Source organism: Zonotrichia leucophrys, chromosome 2 (assembly GCF_028769735.1).
Source record: "Zonotrichia leucophrys gambelii isolate GWCS_2022_RI chromosome 2, RI_Zleu_2.0, whole genome shotgun sequence".
Taxonomy (NCBI): domain Eukaryota; kingdom Metazoa; phylum Chordata; class Aves; order Passeriformes; family Passerellidae; genus Zonotrichia; species Zonotrichia leucophrys.
In genome coordinates, this window is record NC_088171.1 from 40,554,231 (window position 1) to 40,571,877 (window position 17,647).

General features: G+C 35.0%; 1 protein-coding gene across 1 annotated transcript in view; it reads right to left on the bottom strand.

The window, feature by feature from the left end:
* Positions 1-17,647, bottom strand: part of NEK10 (NIMA related kinase 10) — an 80,457-nt gene extending 62,810 nt beyond the window's left edge. The window contains 22 exon segments of the mRNA XM_064703184.1: positions 126-246; positions 857-901; positions 1,476-1,642; positions 2,199-2,317; positions 4,540-4,617; positions 6,666-6,727; positions 7,228-7,332; positions 7,680-7,709; positions 7,759-8,006; positions 9,301-9,381; positions 10,366-10,445; positions 11,484-11,551; positions 11,901-11,979; positions 12,540-12,581; positions 13,058-13,102; positions 13,105-13,144; positions 15,225-15,237; positions 15,407-15,444; positions 15,941-16,071; positions 17,194-17,254; positions 17,573-17,601; positions 17,603-17,647. Of these exon segments, the coding sequence (XP_064559254.1) occupies positions 126-246; positions 857-901; positions 1,476-1,642; positions 2,199-2,317; positions 4,540-4,617; positions 6,666-6,727; positions 7,228-7,332; positions 7,680-7,709; positions 7,759-8,006; positions 9,301-9,381; positions 10,366-10,445; positions 11,484-11,551; positions 11,901-11,979; positions 12,540-12,581; positions 13,058-13,102; positions 13,105-13,144; positions 15,225-15,237; positions 15,407-15,444; positions 15,941-16,071; positions 17,194-17,254; positions 17,573-17,601; positions 17,603-17,647 (1,727 nt within the window).

Sequence of the window (17,647 nt, forward strand, 5' to 3'; positions counted from 1 at the left end):
TTAAATTCACAGCTATGTATTAATGATTGATATAATAAACATTACTTCATCATTTATTAGCTTAAAAACATGGTGCTACTAATTACAGGTAGGAAAATCCTGGCAAAAAGAATGGAGGCCCTTACTCAGATAAATATATGCCATATTCCTCTTCTGTAAACTGTTGTTGCTTTTTCTTGAAATAGTGAAACTGGTCTCCCAATGGCACCCCCTCCATGAGATCCATCACTATATACAACCTGTCATCTCATAAAAGAAATTAATAGAATACTGTATTTATATAGAAATAACTTTTAAATTGAGTATTTGAGGTTAAAATGTATTTTAAAAGCTGTTACTTTTTAGTCTTTAAAAATTGTATTTGTACAGATAGATACAGCTTAATCTCATTCCATTCTTTTTTGTTTTCATTTTTCCTCAATTTATGTCAGGAACTATAAGGAAACCACTGCCTGATAATCACTCAGCAGGCAGGTGTATGTAGGTAACTCTTTATTGAAAAGCAAATTAAAACAATATGGCTGGCAATCTGTATCATTCATTCTACTACTCACCATAGTTTTTCTCCCTATTTAGTATTTCAATTGTACACTTTGGATCTTTAGAGGAGAATAATGATGCTTGCTACATGTTTACATTGCATCTAGTTTTACTAATAGATAAACAAATACAAACACTATTTCTCATTATTTTTTTCAATTTTAAAGGAATATAAGCCTGTTTGAACTTGTACCAGCTCTGGAAGAAAGATTATTGCTCAAATTTGACATGCTCCTGCCAACCTGTAAATGGTTTTATTATATAGTTCTATTTCTTCATTATGCATAATGTGATAATTCTGTGCTTTTATACTCACTTTTCAAGAAGGTTCTGTAATACCATACAACATTTGGATGATAAGCTACAATGAGGAAAGAAATGCAGATGCTTAGAATAGTTTAACTGATGGCACAGTATTTAAAATATTCAGCTACACGTAGGAAGGAAGGATATTACAAAGATTCTACAAACTTGTCTAGGAACTCCAGTGCACCTTCCTTCACTGTTACCCCAAATGCAGAGAAACGTTGCACATTACCAGAGTAATCAGCAGGAAAATAGGGTACTCTTCCTGGCTAAACACTCCCAGCTCCCTCAAACACTTCTCATAGGACTTGCGCTCCAGACCCTCCACGAGCTCCATTCCCCTTTTCAGCTAAAAAACCTCAATGCCCCTCCTGTAGAGAGAGGCTCAGAACAAAAGACAAGATTTAAGGTGCTGCCTCAGCAGCGCCAAGCACAGGGTGACAATCACTGACCTGGTCCTGCTGGCCACACTGTGCTGATACAGGCCAGGATGTCTTTGGCCTTCTTGGGCACACTGCTGGCTCATGTTCAGGCAGCTGCCAACCAGCAGCCCCAGGTCTCCTTTTCCACCAGGCAGCTTCCCACATGAGAACTCACAGTCAGTAATTCAGAATGCTAGCATATCAAACTAGAGTTCATAAGAAACACCTGCCCTTTGATGATGGCTAATTCAGAGACAATATTTTTTACACTGCTATCTCTGTCATTTTTGTGCTTTCCAAATGCTGGATTGTGTAAATTGACTTCTTTCATTGCCAGGAGATGTTGTCCATTTATGCTTTCTAACCTATAACCAAGGTAAAACCTTTGAATAGTAAATATAGGACGGGGACAGAAGAATGGTACTATGGCTATCAGATTAGTTATCAGAGTCCAAAATTTTCTCACAGAATATGTAATCATTGCTTTTTTTGTGTATGATGTGATTAGTAGAAGAACTACAATCCAACAGTACAGGTTAGCAGTACACTTCTGAACTTGCATGGTATTGGAAGCAATATTATCTGTGCCCAGTGTTGCCTTTCAGATGAAACATGCTTGAATTTTTGTGGTTTTGCACAGGTTGATTAGCCTTTGCAATAGACAAATGCTGTTAGTGGAAAGGAATTAAGAGAAAATAAGGTAGGAAACCTAAGAGATACACTGGTCAATCATAAAAGTACAACATAGAACAAACAAAATCACAGCAAACACTAACAACAAGCTCAGATCCACAAAGGTCTTTTTGCAGCTACATTTTCCAACTAAAATTCAAAAGACAGTTGTGCCTAGAACAGGTATTAGACCCTCTTCATGAAGCTTCTCCTCAAGTCTGTAAAATAATAGCAAAAGAAAGGTTGGCCTTACATGCTCTTCCAAAAGCTCCACTGCCAAGGTGCTCTAAAATTGCATCATTGCCTACACGATTTGTGGGTGCCTTATTCTGATTCATGTTCTCAGTACTTTCAGCAATTTGCTTCAATACATCCTCCTAGTCATAAATTACATGACAAATAAATAAATTTAAAATATTTCATGCCTGTCTTGTGCTAAGAATATGCACAAATACAACTTCTTAAAACTATGAAGGTTTAAGGTTTTTACTTACCTTTAAAACAGCTACTGACAGGTGGCTAATATGTATGCTTTGATGCAACTCATGTCTAGCTCTATTTGTCAAGACCCAATGATATAGCAGATTTATAGCTGAGCAAACAAAGACTGTCATGAATTAAGATCACTAAGGTAGCATGGCAGAAGGAAGATGAAAATTTCATCATTGAAAACACACAATGGGTCAGTAGAGAAACCACACAAGCACTGCAAATATTCTAAGAAAAATATCTGTGAAACTCAAAAAGGATATTCCCATATCTGCAACTCTATTTCATACCAGTAACATTTTCAAAGGCAATGTAGGTAGCAGTATGAGAAGCTGAACAAGGTTCCATAAACTTCTTGTCCAAAACAGACTTAGTTTTCATATGTGATCATTAAGTCCATTATTAATTCATACGGCTTCATGTTCAACCCAACTACAGCTGCTTGGTAGCTCTTGTGAGTTATTTCCTACACATTCTGCTGGAATCTAAAAACCCCAGTGGGCATAAATTAAGCTTCTTACAGTGGTGTGAGGCAACTATACTGAGCATATCCTCCAGTTTGTTAGACTACATGTTAGTTCCATATACCTACCCACCAGGAAGGTTTGTATTTATCTCATCCTTAAGATGAAGGGCACTATAAAATCTCCTTGCAGTAGAAAGGCACCAACTGTACTGAATCTGCCCTCCAATTCTAATCTAGAAGAACTGTGCTGAGACAGATGGCAGTAGAATGATTTTTTTTTTTTTTCGTGGAAGTGCCTTTCTTTGCTATCCAAGCACACCTACCTGATTAGCTAGTGGAGTAGCTATACACACATTTTAGGGGCTATGTCAGAACAAAGACCATGTGAGAGGCAGGATCATGAATGCATGCAGCTGTGCTAAGGACTTGGCCAACTACAGCAGCAGCAGCTGTGTTCATCCCTTGTTGGAATGCTGGATGCAGAGAATTTTAAACTTTCTGTGCTGAAAGGCACAGACTTGCAAGAGATCACTGCATTTGACCTGAGGCTGTGGAGAAGACTTCCAAATTTGATTAACAGCACTGGGATTACAGGTGTGTAGTTGGTTAGAAGCGTGCAATATCACAGGGTGGAAAACTTAAAGTTTGGGGTTTTAGAATATAGTAATAAATATGCAGCAAGATGGAAATTTTTGGGTGGAGGCAGGTTGCTCTTCTTCACCTTCTTCTTTAACAGTTTGGGTGGTATTTTGTAATTGGACAGAAAAGTCCACATTGTGGGCTTAGAGGGATCAGTTATTGGGTTAAAAGGGAAAATAATCTAGGTGTCATTTCTTAACTGGATAGTTTAGTCTTAAAAGACCTTGGAACAAGAGATAGTTAGCCATTCTGTGCCTTGCTAATGAAAGGCTGCAGGACTCATGGTTGTGAGGCTGTTACACTTACAAGAAATAATAAATACCTGAGTCTGGACATGAAATACTGTCTCAAGTGCCTTCAATCCCTACCTTGACAGAGGTGGAAAATACAGAGAATCCACAATCCCTGAACCCCTGAGCACTACATTCCCATATCTTAGAGAGACACCACTGTACAGAGCCTGAGAAAAGCTACCAGGTAATTAGTTAATTACTATTGATGACCTTTAGCCTAAGTTGACTCTAACCAGTACATTTACAGGGGTAATGGCATGCAAAACCAAGAGGCATTCTATGCTTATTTGGCCTATATTTATTCTACACTTAAATTTTCTCTATTTTATACACTGACTTCATGTATATTTAACATCCAGAGAAAATGCTCCAGAAATAAACAGATATTAGTAGAGTGTCAAGTCTAGGGCAAGTTTCAATGAACATCAAGGCTCTATAAAGGTCTGATGCTAGACAGCCTGAAAAAGTAGAGGAAAGATTATCACAAGAAAAATATTGACTTTCCTTTACACTATATGAGGTGCCAGAAACAAAGTAAATCAGAACAGAAATTGAGTCTCTAACTTTCAGTTCCTGGGCTACTGTTTTGGTGTAGGGGTTTCCCCTTTAAATATGATTTTTTTCTACTGTACTTCAAAATAAACTTTCATTCATAAAAAATTCTCAGGGACTGTTGGGGCTTTCATTGTGCAATGATAATAAAGGGAGTTACCTGTAATAAACTGGCTTTTTCAGCATTCCTTTCTTTGTTTGATAAAATTAGCTTTGCTATTGTATATATTGCATTTGCCTGGAAACAGAAAAAGGTCAGCATTAATAATGCCCCTTTGCATGCAAACCACAAATAAAAATCAATGTTCAGATAAATCAGAAGCTAATAGCAATGGACATGTTCTCAACATCCTATTGCACACCTAAAATATAAGCTTAAACATGTATAAGAATTAAATCATTGTTACATTTAAACTGATACCACAAAGAGAGCCTGTGAACAGATAAAGAAGAAATGCTTCTATCTCTATAGGTGAAGGAAATTGCAGCAATAGATCTCCTGTCACCATGTGGCACCATATTTTGAATTGTCACAAACAAAATTCAAGTCTTAATAAAAATAAATTGGAGAAACACCAAAAGTGATAACCTGAGAAGTTCATCCATGCCTCCAGAATTTTGTGAAAACCATACTGAATTCAGCTTCCATTTTCATGCAACCATGTATCCTCCACTATTCTCTCCACTTGGTAGGTCTGACAGATGGGCACTGGTAGATTTAGTTGGAGTACTGTTCCCAGTTACTTGACAAGGTCCCTGATGGACACTAGTCTCCTCTTTAGCAGACTTGTGTCAGCTCTGCAGAGGCCCTTCTGCAGCTCCTGATGTTTTCTTCTACTGGTCAGGAAGGTAGAATTAGGCTTAGACCATGGTTAAGCTTAGGTTTTGGGCTGTGCAGTAGAGCCATTGATCAAACACATTCTGTCTGCTACTAGAATTACTGCAGACTGTTGCTAAGGTTGTGACAAGGACAGAGGACAGACAGACAGGTAGAGAGCAGCTACAACAGAAGCAAAAGTTCCCAAGAGCCCTTTGACAGCAAGGATATAAAACTTTACAGGTTACTCAGATTGACCTCCTTGGCACATAACTGAAAAAGCTGCACACCTTTCCCTCTGTTTTAACCCAAGTGAGTTGCTTCACCTTGCTCATTATGCAACTCTTGAAGTTATACTAGCAAAAGAGAGAGGTAGGATTTAAAATTACTACAGTGGTATTGGAGGCTGGAACTCCAGTTGAAAAGAACATGCTTGAGGCTATGTCCTGATTTGAAAGGGGGATGTTGGCTGGTGTTTAAACAAATTGAGAGGTCTGTGTCTTTTGACATAATGAGCAGAGGAAGTTAAGTTTGAAACACCTTTTCCAGCTCTGCACATTGTACCATCAATTTTTAAGTGATTTACTGACAGAACAATCACCATGCACTGTTGGGGCAATGCAGAAAACCTCTCTGTTAAATCCATTTAATTTAAACAAGTGATATTTTATTTTACTGAAATCAGTCTCAGCATAAAATATATCTTTATACTGTTTAGATAAAAGTTGTCTAAATCAGTCAAGTTCAGTGACAATTCTAGTGGGCAAAAATAATAATTTTTTTTTCTAGACTTACTTTCATTTTCTCTTAACCAATGGTTTTGAAATATTCACAAACTTCTTTCCTGTTCATATTTAAGGTTCTTGTTCTCTTGGTTCCTCCAGGAATACCTCTAGTTGGATTTTAAGCTAACTTGAAGGTTTTGATTTAACATTTATAGTTTAACAGCTGGCCACAGCTTTTAGCTGATATTAATGCCCTTAATATTTATATCTTTGACTAGGTCTGGATTTTAGCCAAGAATTTTAAGAATGGTTTATCCCTGGAGACAGAATGCTAGGAAGTCCTCTCAGAAATATCACACTCTTACGAAAAGAGAAATAGTTTGTGAAACAGCGACATGTCAATTTTTAGGTGCACAGCTTTCTGTAATAAACATCAAGAAATTCAGAATTTGCATTTCTCAGTTTATTCTATGATTACTTTTATTTACTGTCCTATTTTGAATATGACAAAAGCATAGTAAGAGATGCCAAAATGAACCTTGTCTGAATAAAGCTGTTTATTCTTCCAGACACCTATGTTGATAACATTTGTGTCTATGTCTCTGTGTGTAAAATGATAAAGAAACAGAACTACTAAAGTTATAGATAGGCATATTTAAATTATGATAACAAAGAACAACAATTAAGTGAAATTATAAACTATAATTTATAAATTATAAACTTTACTGAATAAAATCTTCCTACCTGTACAACCTAGTAAGCATTATTCTCATTGAGCACTAGTTCAGTAATTGCAGCACAACTAGCTAGAATAAAAATCCAGAAGTAACATTTAGGGCCATTTGACTCTATTGAGAAATCTCCTCCAAAAGGAATTTGCTCCACAACTACAAATGAATCCTCACCTAAATACAAGTCATTAAAATACTACTTTGAAATCATATGATTCATATTGATATTTCATAGAAAATATAAATAGTGAAGAAAAGTATGATCAAATAATTTCATACTGAACACAAAACTAACTAACTAACTAAATAAATAAATAACTCTTTTGTCACTGTTTTTACAGGTGAAGAAATACATATGATTCCCAGATTCTTAATACTTTATGTTTTGCTTTCTTCTAACAAAAGTATACTTTTTGAAAATAAGTGCTGGTATCACTCATTTGAAAATAAACAAATCCAATTTGATGCTCCTACTCCCTAAAGCAGGTGTAATTATTTACAAATTTGTAATATTTTAATCCTTTTGCACAAGTGTATGTAAAGACATAACAGAGTACTAGACCTTATAAACCTACCTGCTTGAAGTGAGAAAGTATTTTCTTGTATCTCATCAGGACTCAGTTCATCTGACAAATGAAGATACTGGATTCTCCCTGCTGCAGTTGCAGTGTTAAAAATGGCTTAATATGTGTTTGTTAACCATTCATGAAGTTCTGAAAATGTGTATGTTTTCACTAAATTAGCTAACACTTTGAAAAAGAAAAGAAGCCTTTAAACAGAAAATTCCTTTACCATGTTCATCAATTATATTCACAATTCTAGCTCACTAAATAGGTGTCTGATTAATAGGAGAACTAAACAGACAGTAATGCCATATTTATGACTTATTCATTATTTAGTTTACACATTAAAAATATGAAAAACACCTTAGGATAACAATGAAATACAAAAGGCTGGAAAAAATATTGCTTATTCATTATGTTCTAAATAGTCTTTTTAATTTTGCTGGTATCACATACAGCTGAACAAGCCAAAGATGCTCTTTCATAAAACAGGGCTTGGTCAAATATATCTTAAAAGAACAAACAGTCTTATACAATTGCCACAATGTTGAGGACTGAAAACCTACTCCTGCAACATATGAAGGAGCTGCTTGACTCTACCCCAGATCCTAATTTCCACACTAGTCTCAGGAGCTTCACAAACCTGTACCAGAATCCAAACTGCACTCCATAGAATTTTGATGCGATCAGAATGGAGCAAACTGAGCAAGACTGGAATTCCTTTGTACATTTTTATTTGCTCTTTGACTCATGACTCTGCACAAAGGAGTCATAGCAACTCTATTCTGAACCTAAAAAAAAAAATCAGCAAGAAATTTCAACAATAACTCCATCACTACTTTGTATTGTCAGTTAGAAAAGGGGGAAAAACACAGGAAGTTTAAAAAAGAACAGAGATCTCCTATTGAAAAAAAAAAAAACCCAAAAAAAACCCCAAAAAACCAGGCATCCCCAGCCAGGTTGGGAGATGGCCAGGTGGGCTGCAGTTATCTGTGCTACCATCTTCTTATTAATGGCATTAGTAGTACAAGTAGCACTGATTGCATGGACTTGTGAAGTGCATCTGTGGAACTCAAATAGCCTAGTTCCACAGATAACACAAAAATGCATCATTCTTCTCTAGTATAGTTTGAATATTATATTTAGAAAGCGATTGGATATATATCTTAAAAGGTTTTTATAAGACTTTCATTAACTGCAATGAAGGTGGACTTCCCATAGAAAATATGGTTAAGGATATCCATTTCCACTTGAAGCAAAAAGCTCCATGTGTGTTTAATGAAACATGTGAATTCAGATTCATATCTGAATTTAAAATTATCCTTAACTGGCACTGAACTTCACCATCTTCCTGTCTACAATCAAATTCCAACTCTTACATCTAACTTTTGATTTACATATGGCCCAGCATTTTCTGACACAGAAACTAAATAAAACCTTTTCATATATTAATTTTGTCTATTCTTAGTCACATATAAGGTCACTTATATGTGTGAAATAGTTAAGCATGAAATTTTTAAAACCTCTTCAGAATTTTAAAGGTGATAAGTGATGTATTATCAAATTTGATAGTCTTTTTGTTTCTCACTAAAATTCAGTAATGCTTTGCTAGCAGTCTTAGCTGAGATGGTTAAACAATTGAAGGAACATTGATGATTTTCTGATGAAGAGGATTTGGAATTGACTCAGCCTCTGGCATAAACTACAGCAGTTCTAGGTCTTGCAATTTTACTCATTTATATTGGGCATCCCAGGAACTGTCAGGGCTCAGCATGCTTTCCCTCAAGTCCGCCAGGAGCAAGGAAGAGATGGACCAAGAAAAGTGATTGCAATCACTTTATGATAACATTGTAACTCATTTGCAACTGGAGGCCAACAGTGGAGAGAGAGAGAGAAGATGGATTACAATGAAACTGCTGGAAAAGATTTTGCTGTATCAGTATGTGACTGAAAATACTCAGGTTTCAGAATTTGACCTTGGTTATATTAAAGTGTCATGTTTTCTAATTCCTCTAAATACACGCATCCTTAAATAAAAAAGTCAAAATTTATTTTAACATAATTAATCCACACAAAAACTCTCACCCGTTAGAGAGAAAATCATATCCATGTAATATCACCAGCAAGTTCTCAACAATCTCACTTATCTCCTCTCTACATTCTGGACTACAAGTTGATTATTCCTGGCATTTATACCAGATGAAATTATACGAAAAACACACATTGCTTTTTAGCCTCCTTCTTTGTACATTTGATGAATTATTTTCCCCCAAGTCTTAAGTAATAATACCAACTTGTGCACACAAGCACTTAAAGCCACAAATATATGCTGGGTCAAGAGAAATAGTGCAACAATTTTCCAGTTTTCCTAGTACAAAAAAAAAGTAAATGTGAATGTGTAAAAATAAAGACACAACTAAATTTTGTGTCTTACTGATAATTAAGGAAATGAAATTAATTTTTAAAAACAACCACAATTTCTATGAACATTTGTAATATACCACAAACTCTTTATTGCCCAGTCCAAATGTAACACAAAATCCTACATTCCATTCAGTGAAGAAAGTTAAATGGAAGTTGAAAATGTATGTACAACATCATTTAAATTAACACAGATATTAGAACCAAATTAAACTGAATCAGAGTTTTGGGAAGTCTGGAAGACAGCAGATCAATAACAGCAGTTTTTCTTCTATAATACTATTACAGATGAAAGTTGCTCTGTCCCGCTTTTGGCTCCTTTTTCTCTTTTAATCTTTATTTACCACTAATTAATGAGAAGAGGGCACATATACATGGATTTGACTGCATGAGTTTATTATTTACTACACTGAACAATATTCTACCTGATTATTGTGAGGCACTGTTATATTAAGCTGAGGACAGATGACTTTCATATGCACGAAGTCAATAGGAATTCCAGAATCCTGCATGAGGATTGAAAAAACAGATTCTGTGATTCCAGTATTGCAGAGCCATCCACATGAACAAGAAGTCTGCTGCAAAGACCAAAGTTTCTATGTAGTTTCTATTGCTTCAATATAAAATTAAGAACATTTAAGTTTTCCTCATAAAGAGCAATTTTAATATTCTGTCAAGAGAAAACATTAAAAAACTTTTGTTAATTATAGCACATTAAGTTGAACCTACCATTCTACTAAGCTAGTAGGAGCAAGGAGGGCACCAAAAAACACATAACTGTCTCTGGCAGATAATAAATTTACCAAGGTGTGGAAAAAAAATGAAAAAAAAAGGTAAGTAAATGTGTGATTCTGTGTAAATATAAAGTATATTACTTTATTTTACGGCTCAGAAACATATAGAAATATTTAATGAAATGTAAAAATTAAGGTAGCAAGTCCTTACACAATATGTTAAAAGCCATTTAAAGTACACTTAAATATACACTAAAATCTTAGAATACACCCATTAGGACAATCAAGGATGTTTCTTCTCAAATTACAATTAGTATCTCTTTGACTGCTAAAATGTCTCTATTACACCATTGTAAAAATTTGGTTTTGTGTAACGCTTCAGAACACTAACTCAGGCCTCCTGAAGTAAAAAGTTAATATTCAGCTTATATTTAAACAGCATAGTAATTTAAGGCCCTGTCTGCATTTCTGTTCATGATTAATATCTAAATAAACTCTGTATTTGTCTAGATTCTCTAAAAATAGGTTGTCTGCATATGATCACAATTGCCTTTGTTTTTCTGCAGCATGACAGAATCATGAAAGCCTAGTTATACTGATTTTGATCTCAACTGTATCTCAGTTTAGCCACAAACCAGCAATAGTTAATTATAGATTCTTAGACTGATGGTAATGTATAGTAATGGATGTCTGGGTTGACACAGAATATTTAGACACATAATACTTTACAAGTGAAAAACCACAGCAGAAATTTGTGCAAGAAAATTTTAAAATAAAATAAAATTTTAAAAATAAAACTATTTGAATCACAGTAAGGTGTACCTCAAGACAGTGTATACAGGAGCACTACTTTTTATAGAACAAGTGTTTAGTCCAAATTTTTACAATCTGTTTCTCTCAAACAGCCACTAATCATACATCAGACCAATTAACTTACAGAGAAGAACTTCTTTTTATGATACTATTAATACATCTCTAAAACACAGAGATTATCTTACCTTACAAGACTGACAAGGTAAGGAATTTATTCCCACCTAGGTCAAATCTGTAAAGCATGTGTTATTCTATTAAGTAGCTAATTAAATAAAATTAACAATTTTATAGAGCACTTACTTTATGTGCTCCACTTGCTATAAGTCATTCTCTTTGATTTCTAACAGCAGCAAGGTTTTGGAAAATACCTATGGAACAAAGGAAGACACACAAATTGACTTTCTCACTAATATTTTTATTTTACCAGTCAGATAACAGAGAAAAATACTGTATAACTTCTTTGAACCATAACTAGCACAATTTACTCTTTTATTTCAATGCTTAAAAAGATAGTGATTTCTTAAAGAAATATTACTTATGTAGAAAAACAAGCTGCTCCCTTCTACAGGAATTTTAGCTTTTACTCATGTGATGATGCCTACAGTAAATATACTACTGTCTTACTTCATGACAACCTGAAGTATTTTAAACATTTTAAGCCTCACACAAAAAGTTGTGGGTAGCCTTATGATTTCTGTTAACAGCTACTGCATCTACATGTCATGTTGACCAACTTGTCTGCATTGCGCTGCTCTTCCTTGTAATTAAGATAACGATTTGCTACTGTTTCCATATACTACAAGAAGGGGAGGAAAAATAAAGGATACCATTAAGACAAAAAAGTTTGCAGACTTCACAAACCTAGACTGTTCTTCACAGGTAGAGCCTGCAGGTGGTGCATCTGTTTCATGAAAAAAATTCTGTAATGCAATAGTGGTGTAGCCACAAGGTTTAAACCTGTTTCAACATTTAAAAAATAAATTATCAGAATGCTTCTCCCTTTGAAAAGTCATTTGCTACAGTGCAGGGTGACTTTGCTCATCTTCCTTCAAAAGTCTACAGTTTCTTTTGACTGAACCAATTGCATTGACTTTTCTAATTCTTCTCCCACTTCAGGAGGCATTTCTGAAGTCTCCTAACTAGAAATCCTAGATGAATGCAGCTAGATTATATGACAGTTGTCTTGAAAACTAGTGAAAAAACCCACACCAACTTCTCATGTGAAAACAGAGAAACAGACTCACTTCTTTCCATGAACCAAGAATATCTGTACACTGCTTTCTACAGTATATATCATTTTAATCATAATAAACTGACAGGCAACATAATGGACAAAGGTACTATGAGAAATTCTACTTGACCTAGATTTTCAATTCCACCCAGGCTGTGGAGCATTTCCTACAGGAAAATTTAAAAAAAAAAAAATCTTCAGAATTACTTATAATAAGTAGATAAATAAAAACACAGAGGTGGAATGTTAAAGGTTCTTAAACTGGAGCTTTCAGTTTCCTTCAGTAACTACATTATGGGAATTTTACAAATCTTTGTGATGAAGTCAAATACCAAGTCTAGGGCTCAGAGCAATGACCAAGCCATCTGTTATGGAGATTTACAGTTTCCTTGATAGGGTCAGCAACAACAGACATGACATAAAGAACAACAGAAATTGAGCAAGTTATACAGTAATGGTTTAAAATCACCCTTGAAATCAGTTTGTTTGCAATTCTCACCCTCACATACAGAAATACACATGCATACATGTACATGTGCATTCATAAGAACAAACGTTTTTATACACAAGCACCAACACAACTGTACACGTGGCACTTACAAGCATCCCCTTATCCAAGCAAGAAACGTTTTGACATACTGACCTGGTAGCATGGATCTCTTATTAATAATCTCAGGCAGAATAATAAGATCTAAGAAAATGCATGCACAGAGCTTGAGTAACCCATTGCCTGTAAATTAAATATTTAAAATATAAATCAAATGCAATTTAAAAAGTGTTTAAATACTTAAAACAGTTTGATTCAGGATCAGTTGACTACATCATTACTGAGCTACAACAACTGCTCAACATACTATACCATAGAACTTTTAATACCATTTATACTGAATCACAGTGGCAGCTGTAAATAAATTGATTACATTATAGGAGCATTACCAGCCATGACTTATTATCACTGGACTGATGAGGGAAAGTAAATGCTCATCTGTAAGAACAAACTAACTGTGGTTTGATATAAACTTTTAGTGGTTGAATTGAGGCCAAAAGAGCAAAGTAAATGAGAAACCACAGAGCAAACTTCAGTGCACAAAATACACTTATACAAAAATATGGGTGCTACAGAAGTAAAAATAGCTATATTTAAAATATTCTTTTGAATTTTCATAATCTATCCTGGCTTTTAAAAATTCTAATTGTATTATGCTAGAAATAAATTGTTATTTAGTTCAAATGTTCTTGAAATAGGATTGTTATACAACTTCCTCCTTTATATTTCTCCATATGATTCACCAGCATAAGACATGGCAGAAAATACAAATCAGATATGCAGAAAGTGTCCAGGGGCAGTAATCCTGCACAAAATACCAGTAAAGGAATCACTATTTCCATTGCCTGTTGAAAGTATATATCCCCATTTTCCTATTTAAAATAAACCTAAAATTAGACATCTTTGCCATGTGTTTTTTGTTGCTGTTTTAACTGAGAGGACAAAATTTGTTTGGATAGGTTTCTTGGAAACAGAAAAAGTGTATGGGTCATGGCAGTTCTCTTCCCATTTCATCATTTGCAGTTGGGAATGACGCCAACAGCTAAAAATAATTCCATAAAAATAAATGTTTTACAAATAGATACTAACAAACTCTCAGCCCTTTTATGCCAATATTCTGCCCTAGTAATACCATTTATCATTATGATTCCATAATTGGCTACTTCAGAACAGCACAAAACTTTCATGGAAAGAAAACAGCATGCAAAATTTGTAGGTCAGATTTTAAAGTGGCCTGAAGATATTACCATGGTTGACAGTCACTCCCTGAGCCTGATTAACATTTGAGAGCCCCTTCTACTACAGTTACATTTACAACACACATTACTAGACACACCAGGGTATATCCAGCTTATCTACATATCTACTAATTTATGCTTGTTTCACCAACCTTGCCTGGGTGCTTTCATTCTTAATACAAGAGGCTTGTTTTGCAATATCACTATCACAAAGAACACCAAAGAAAACCAAAATATAAGCCAAGTATGTCACAATGTATAAACAGAACTTGGGAAATCACAGTGTAAGCTATTCTTGGATTTCTGGCAAATGAAGCTGAGCCACTGACCTCCCACTGGTGAATACTGAGCTCACATGTAAAAAAGAGGTACCAGATTTAAAAACCACTTAAATAATCTGTTTTAAACTCACTGTCATTTAGATAATCAAAGAAGACACCCCTAGTTCCCCAGTTGGTTGTGAATAAAGGTATAAGCAAACCATGTGATGTTTTTAAATTCCTCTAGTAGTAGCATATTAATACCTTTAAGTGCTTGAGGATTCCATCTTTAAACTTCTGTACCACTTAAGGGTTTTTTAGAAAATGTATTCGGGCTTTAAAAAGGAAAATACAATACACTGCAAAGGAGAATAGTAAAAAAAAATCTAGAAAATACACCTTTTTTCCCCTGAAAATATCTTTCTCTGCCCCCTCTATTTTTGTAAGGTCCTGTACTTTTTCCTCACACAAATGAGAACAGCATAAGAAATGGTATTACCCTTTCCAATCCTGTCATACACAGAAATACAAATAAACACAAACAAGTGGCATCAACTCATCTGAATTTTATGGAAACCACGGGCCTTTCACTATAGAGGCAGCAGTCCATAAAATACAAATAGAATCAGGACAATAAATTAGAAAAGCAAATAATAGATTACAGACACCATGTACAGATGAATGATCAAGAAAACATAGCAGTTAGGATTTTGGTCATCCAAGGTTTGTCATGCACCCAGTCCTGTGTTCTTCTGCCCCACTAACCTGGCCACTGCTCCTCAAAGCCAATACAAAAGTGGTTAATTAAAACAACCACAAGTGCTGCTGGTAATATCCACAAAAATGTGTGGTGTTGTAACAATATGGGACATTATCCACACATCTTGCTTCCTCATGGAACTCAATAAAGTAGTCTGCCTGCTTGGTTATGAATGTGCTTTATATACTGATCTTGCTAAAATTTCTCTCATTCTTGTAGGTCACACTAAAAAGAAAGAAAAAAATAAAAATGGTGAATTACAATTTAACTTGCTACAAGATAGTTTTGCTCTGCTACAACTTAAAACTAGCAACAAAAACTAAGAAATGTCATACCAGCAGTTACCACAGAATAACACGATTTCAGATTGCCAGACATTAACAGTCTGTCTCATGCATAATTTGGGACTCTCAGAATGGTATAACTTTTCCAAATAAAGAAATGATCACATTTTAAATGAGTTTATTAACTCTCACTAGTATACTCTGCTGAGTGGGAAAGGTTGAAACTTACAAAGGCAGGAACATAAACAGGTGTAAAAATTTGAAGTACGTAATTCTCATCTGAAATACTGGATTAACATGAAAAGTACAAGTAAATAGTACATATGTAAAAATACAAATGCCTTCAACACCTCAACAAGGTGATACCCTTAGATACATAAAGGTATCTCTCGTTCAGGGATATGAGTGTGTCATCATCAGCTTTAAATTATTTTTACCTAAATTTCTCAAGCTCAACAGCTTCTGTTGATGCTTGGCATTGACCATTGGACTGCTGTTCATCGCTTTTGACATTTTGCCAAGTTCTTGTCACACTAGTTTGACCACTTTCAATATATCTAGCTGGAAGCTAAAGAGGGAAGGGATAGTAGTCATGAGGCAAATGCTGCAATTTAAGTTTTCTGAGAATATTATCATGCCAAAGTACGTTTTCTCAAGTTCTGACTTGAACTTTGGACCTAAAACTAGCCATTCTAGAAAACACACACCTCCTCTGGAAAACAACACTGACGTGGTAGAAAACTGATGCAAAGCAAGACTGAAAAACAAGTAGTGAGAGGTAAGTAAAATGTGAAGAATGACATCTTTTTAAATTTATGATAGCAAAGCTTGACAAAATCTGCAACACATGCTCATTATCTGTGTTTCTTACCTGTCCCAACTCCACAACTGCACAGTCTTCACATTCTTTTTAGGTTGTACAACTCACATGTTTCAGCTTTCTGCTCAGAAGCAATTCCAGGCCTCTAACCAGGTAGAAAGTGCGTAACTCCTACCTCACATGGATGAATCCTTTAGTCATTTTGTCATATCTTTTTACAGAATTGAAAGGGAGAAAATGTTCTGTGATTCCAGACTCACACCCATAATCATGTGTTGGTTTTCTTTGCTTCAAATGGCAAATACAAGCTTTACTAAGTGAGCTGAGGTGAAGGAGATTTGACTTTCTCCTGTAAGTTGGTATTTAAGCCCTGGATATTTTTAGCTGAGGTGTTATTCCTCAAAGACAAATTGTTTATGGTTAAAATGCTGATCTTATTTTATATTCTGTACCACTCTCCCCCATGCTGTTACTCACACATCTTTAAGCCTACCTTCGGGTGACATGGCAAAAGGGCACAGAGGAAAAAAAATCTGCTATGCTACTTTAATATATGCAACAATAACTGGATAAAACCTGCTCAAGATACAAAATAAAGCAATTTTTTTCTGTTAAAATAAAAAATATGGTGTAGTAGAGTGGGAAATAGATCAGTTTCGTGGTTTTACCCATTCTAAATGTGATTTGTGCCACACAGAAGGTCTAATGCTGCCAAGAAAAAAGAGACAAGATGAAAGACATCTTCCATTCAAGATTTTGCTAACATGTTTTAGTCACTATAGTACATAATGTTCTAAGCATATGCCAGAAACCATAATCACCATTAATTATAATTCTAAAGCACATTTAATAACAGTTATTGAAAAATACCTGTTGGTTCCTTGACTGAACACTTAAGAGAGACTGAAGCCTTTTTAGATCAGAATAATCCCTAGGAAAAAACCACAACAGTGTGCGTTAATAGTTACATAAAAGTATTTCCATAAGTGTAAAAAAGGTCAACAAGCAACAATGCCACTGACAGAAAATAAAGTTTTCTAGCGTTGCCTGGTGTCCACTTTTGCGTACAGCAGAATTCACAGCTTCTCCAGAATGCCTTAAGTCAACATAGGTATAAATAAACTTTGTGACCAGAGTAACAGTTGTCATGTTTATACTGCACTTCAAATTGAAGCATTCTGCTTTGGCGGCCAGTGTAAATTCCACACGAGTCCCACTGAAGTTCAAAGTAAAACGTCAGATACTACACCTCATAGAGATCCCAGAAGGCTTTTGTTTTTATTGCTTTTGCTGTGCTCTTCAACTTTTTGTCCTGATCAGGCAT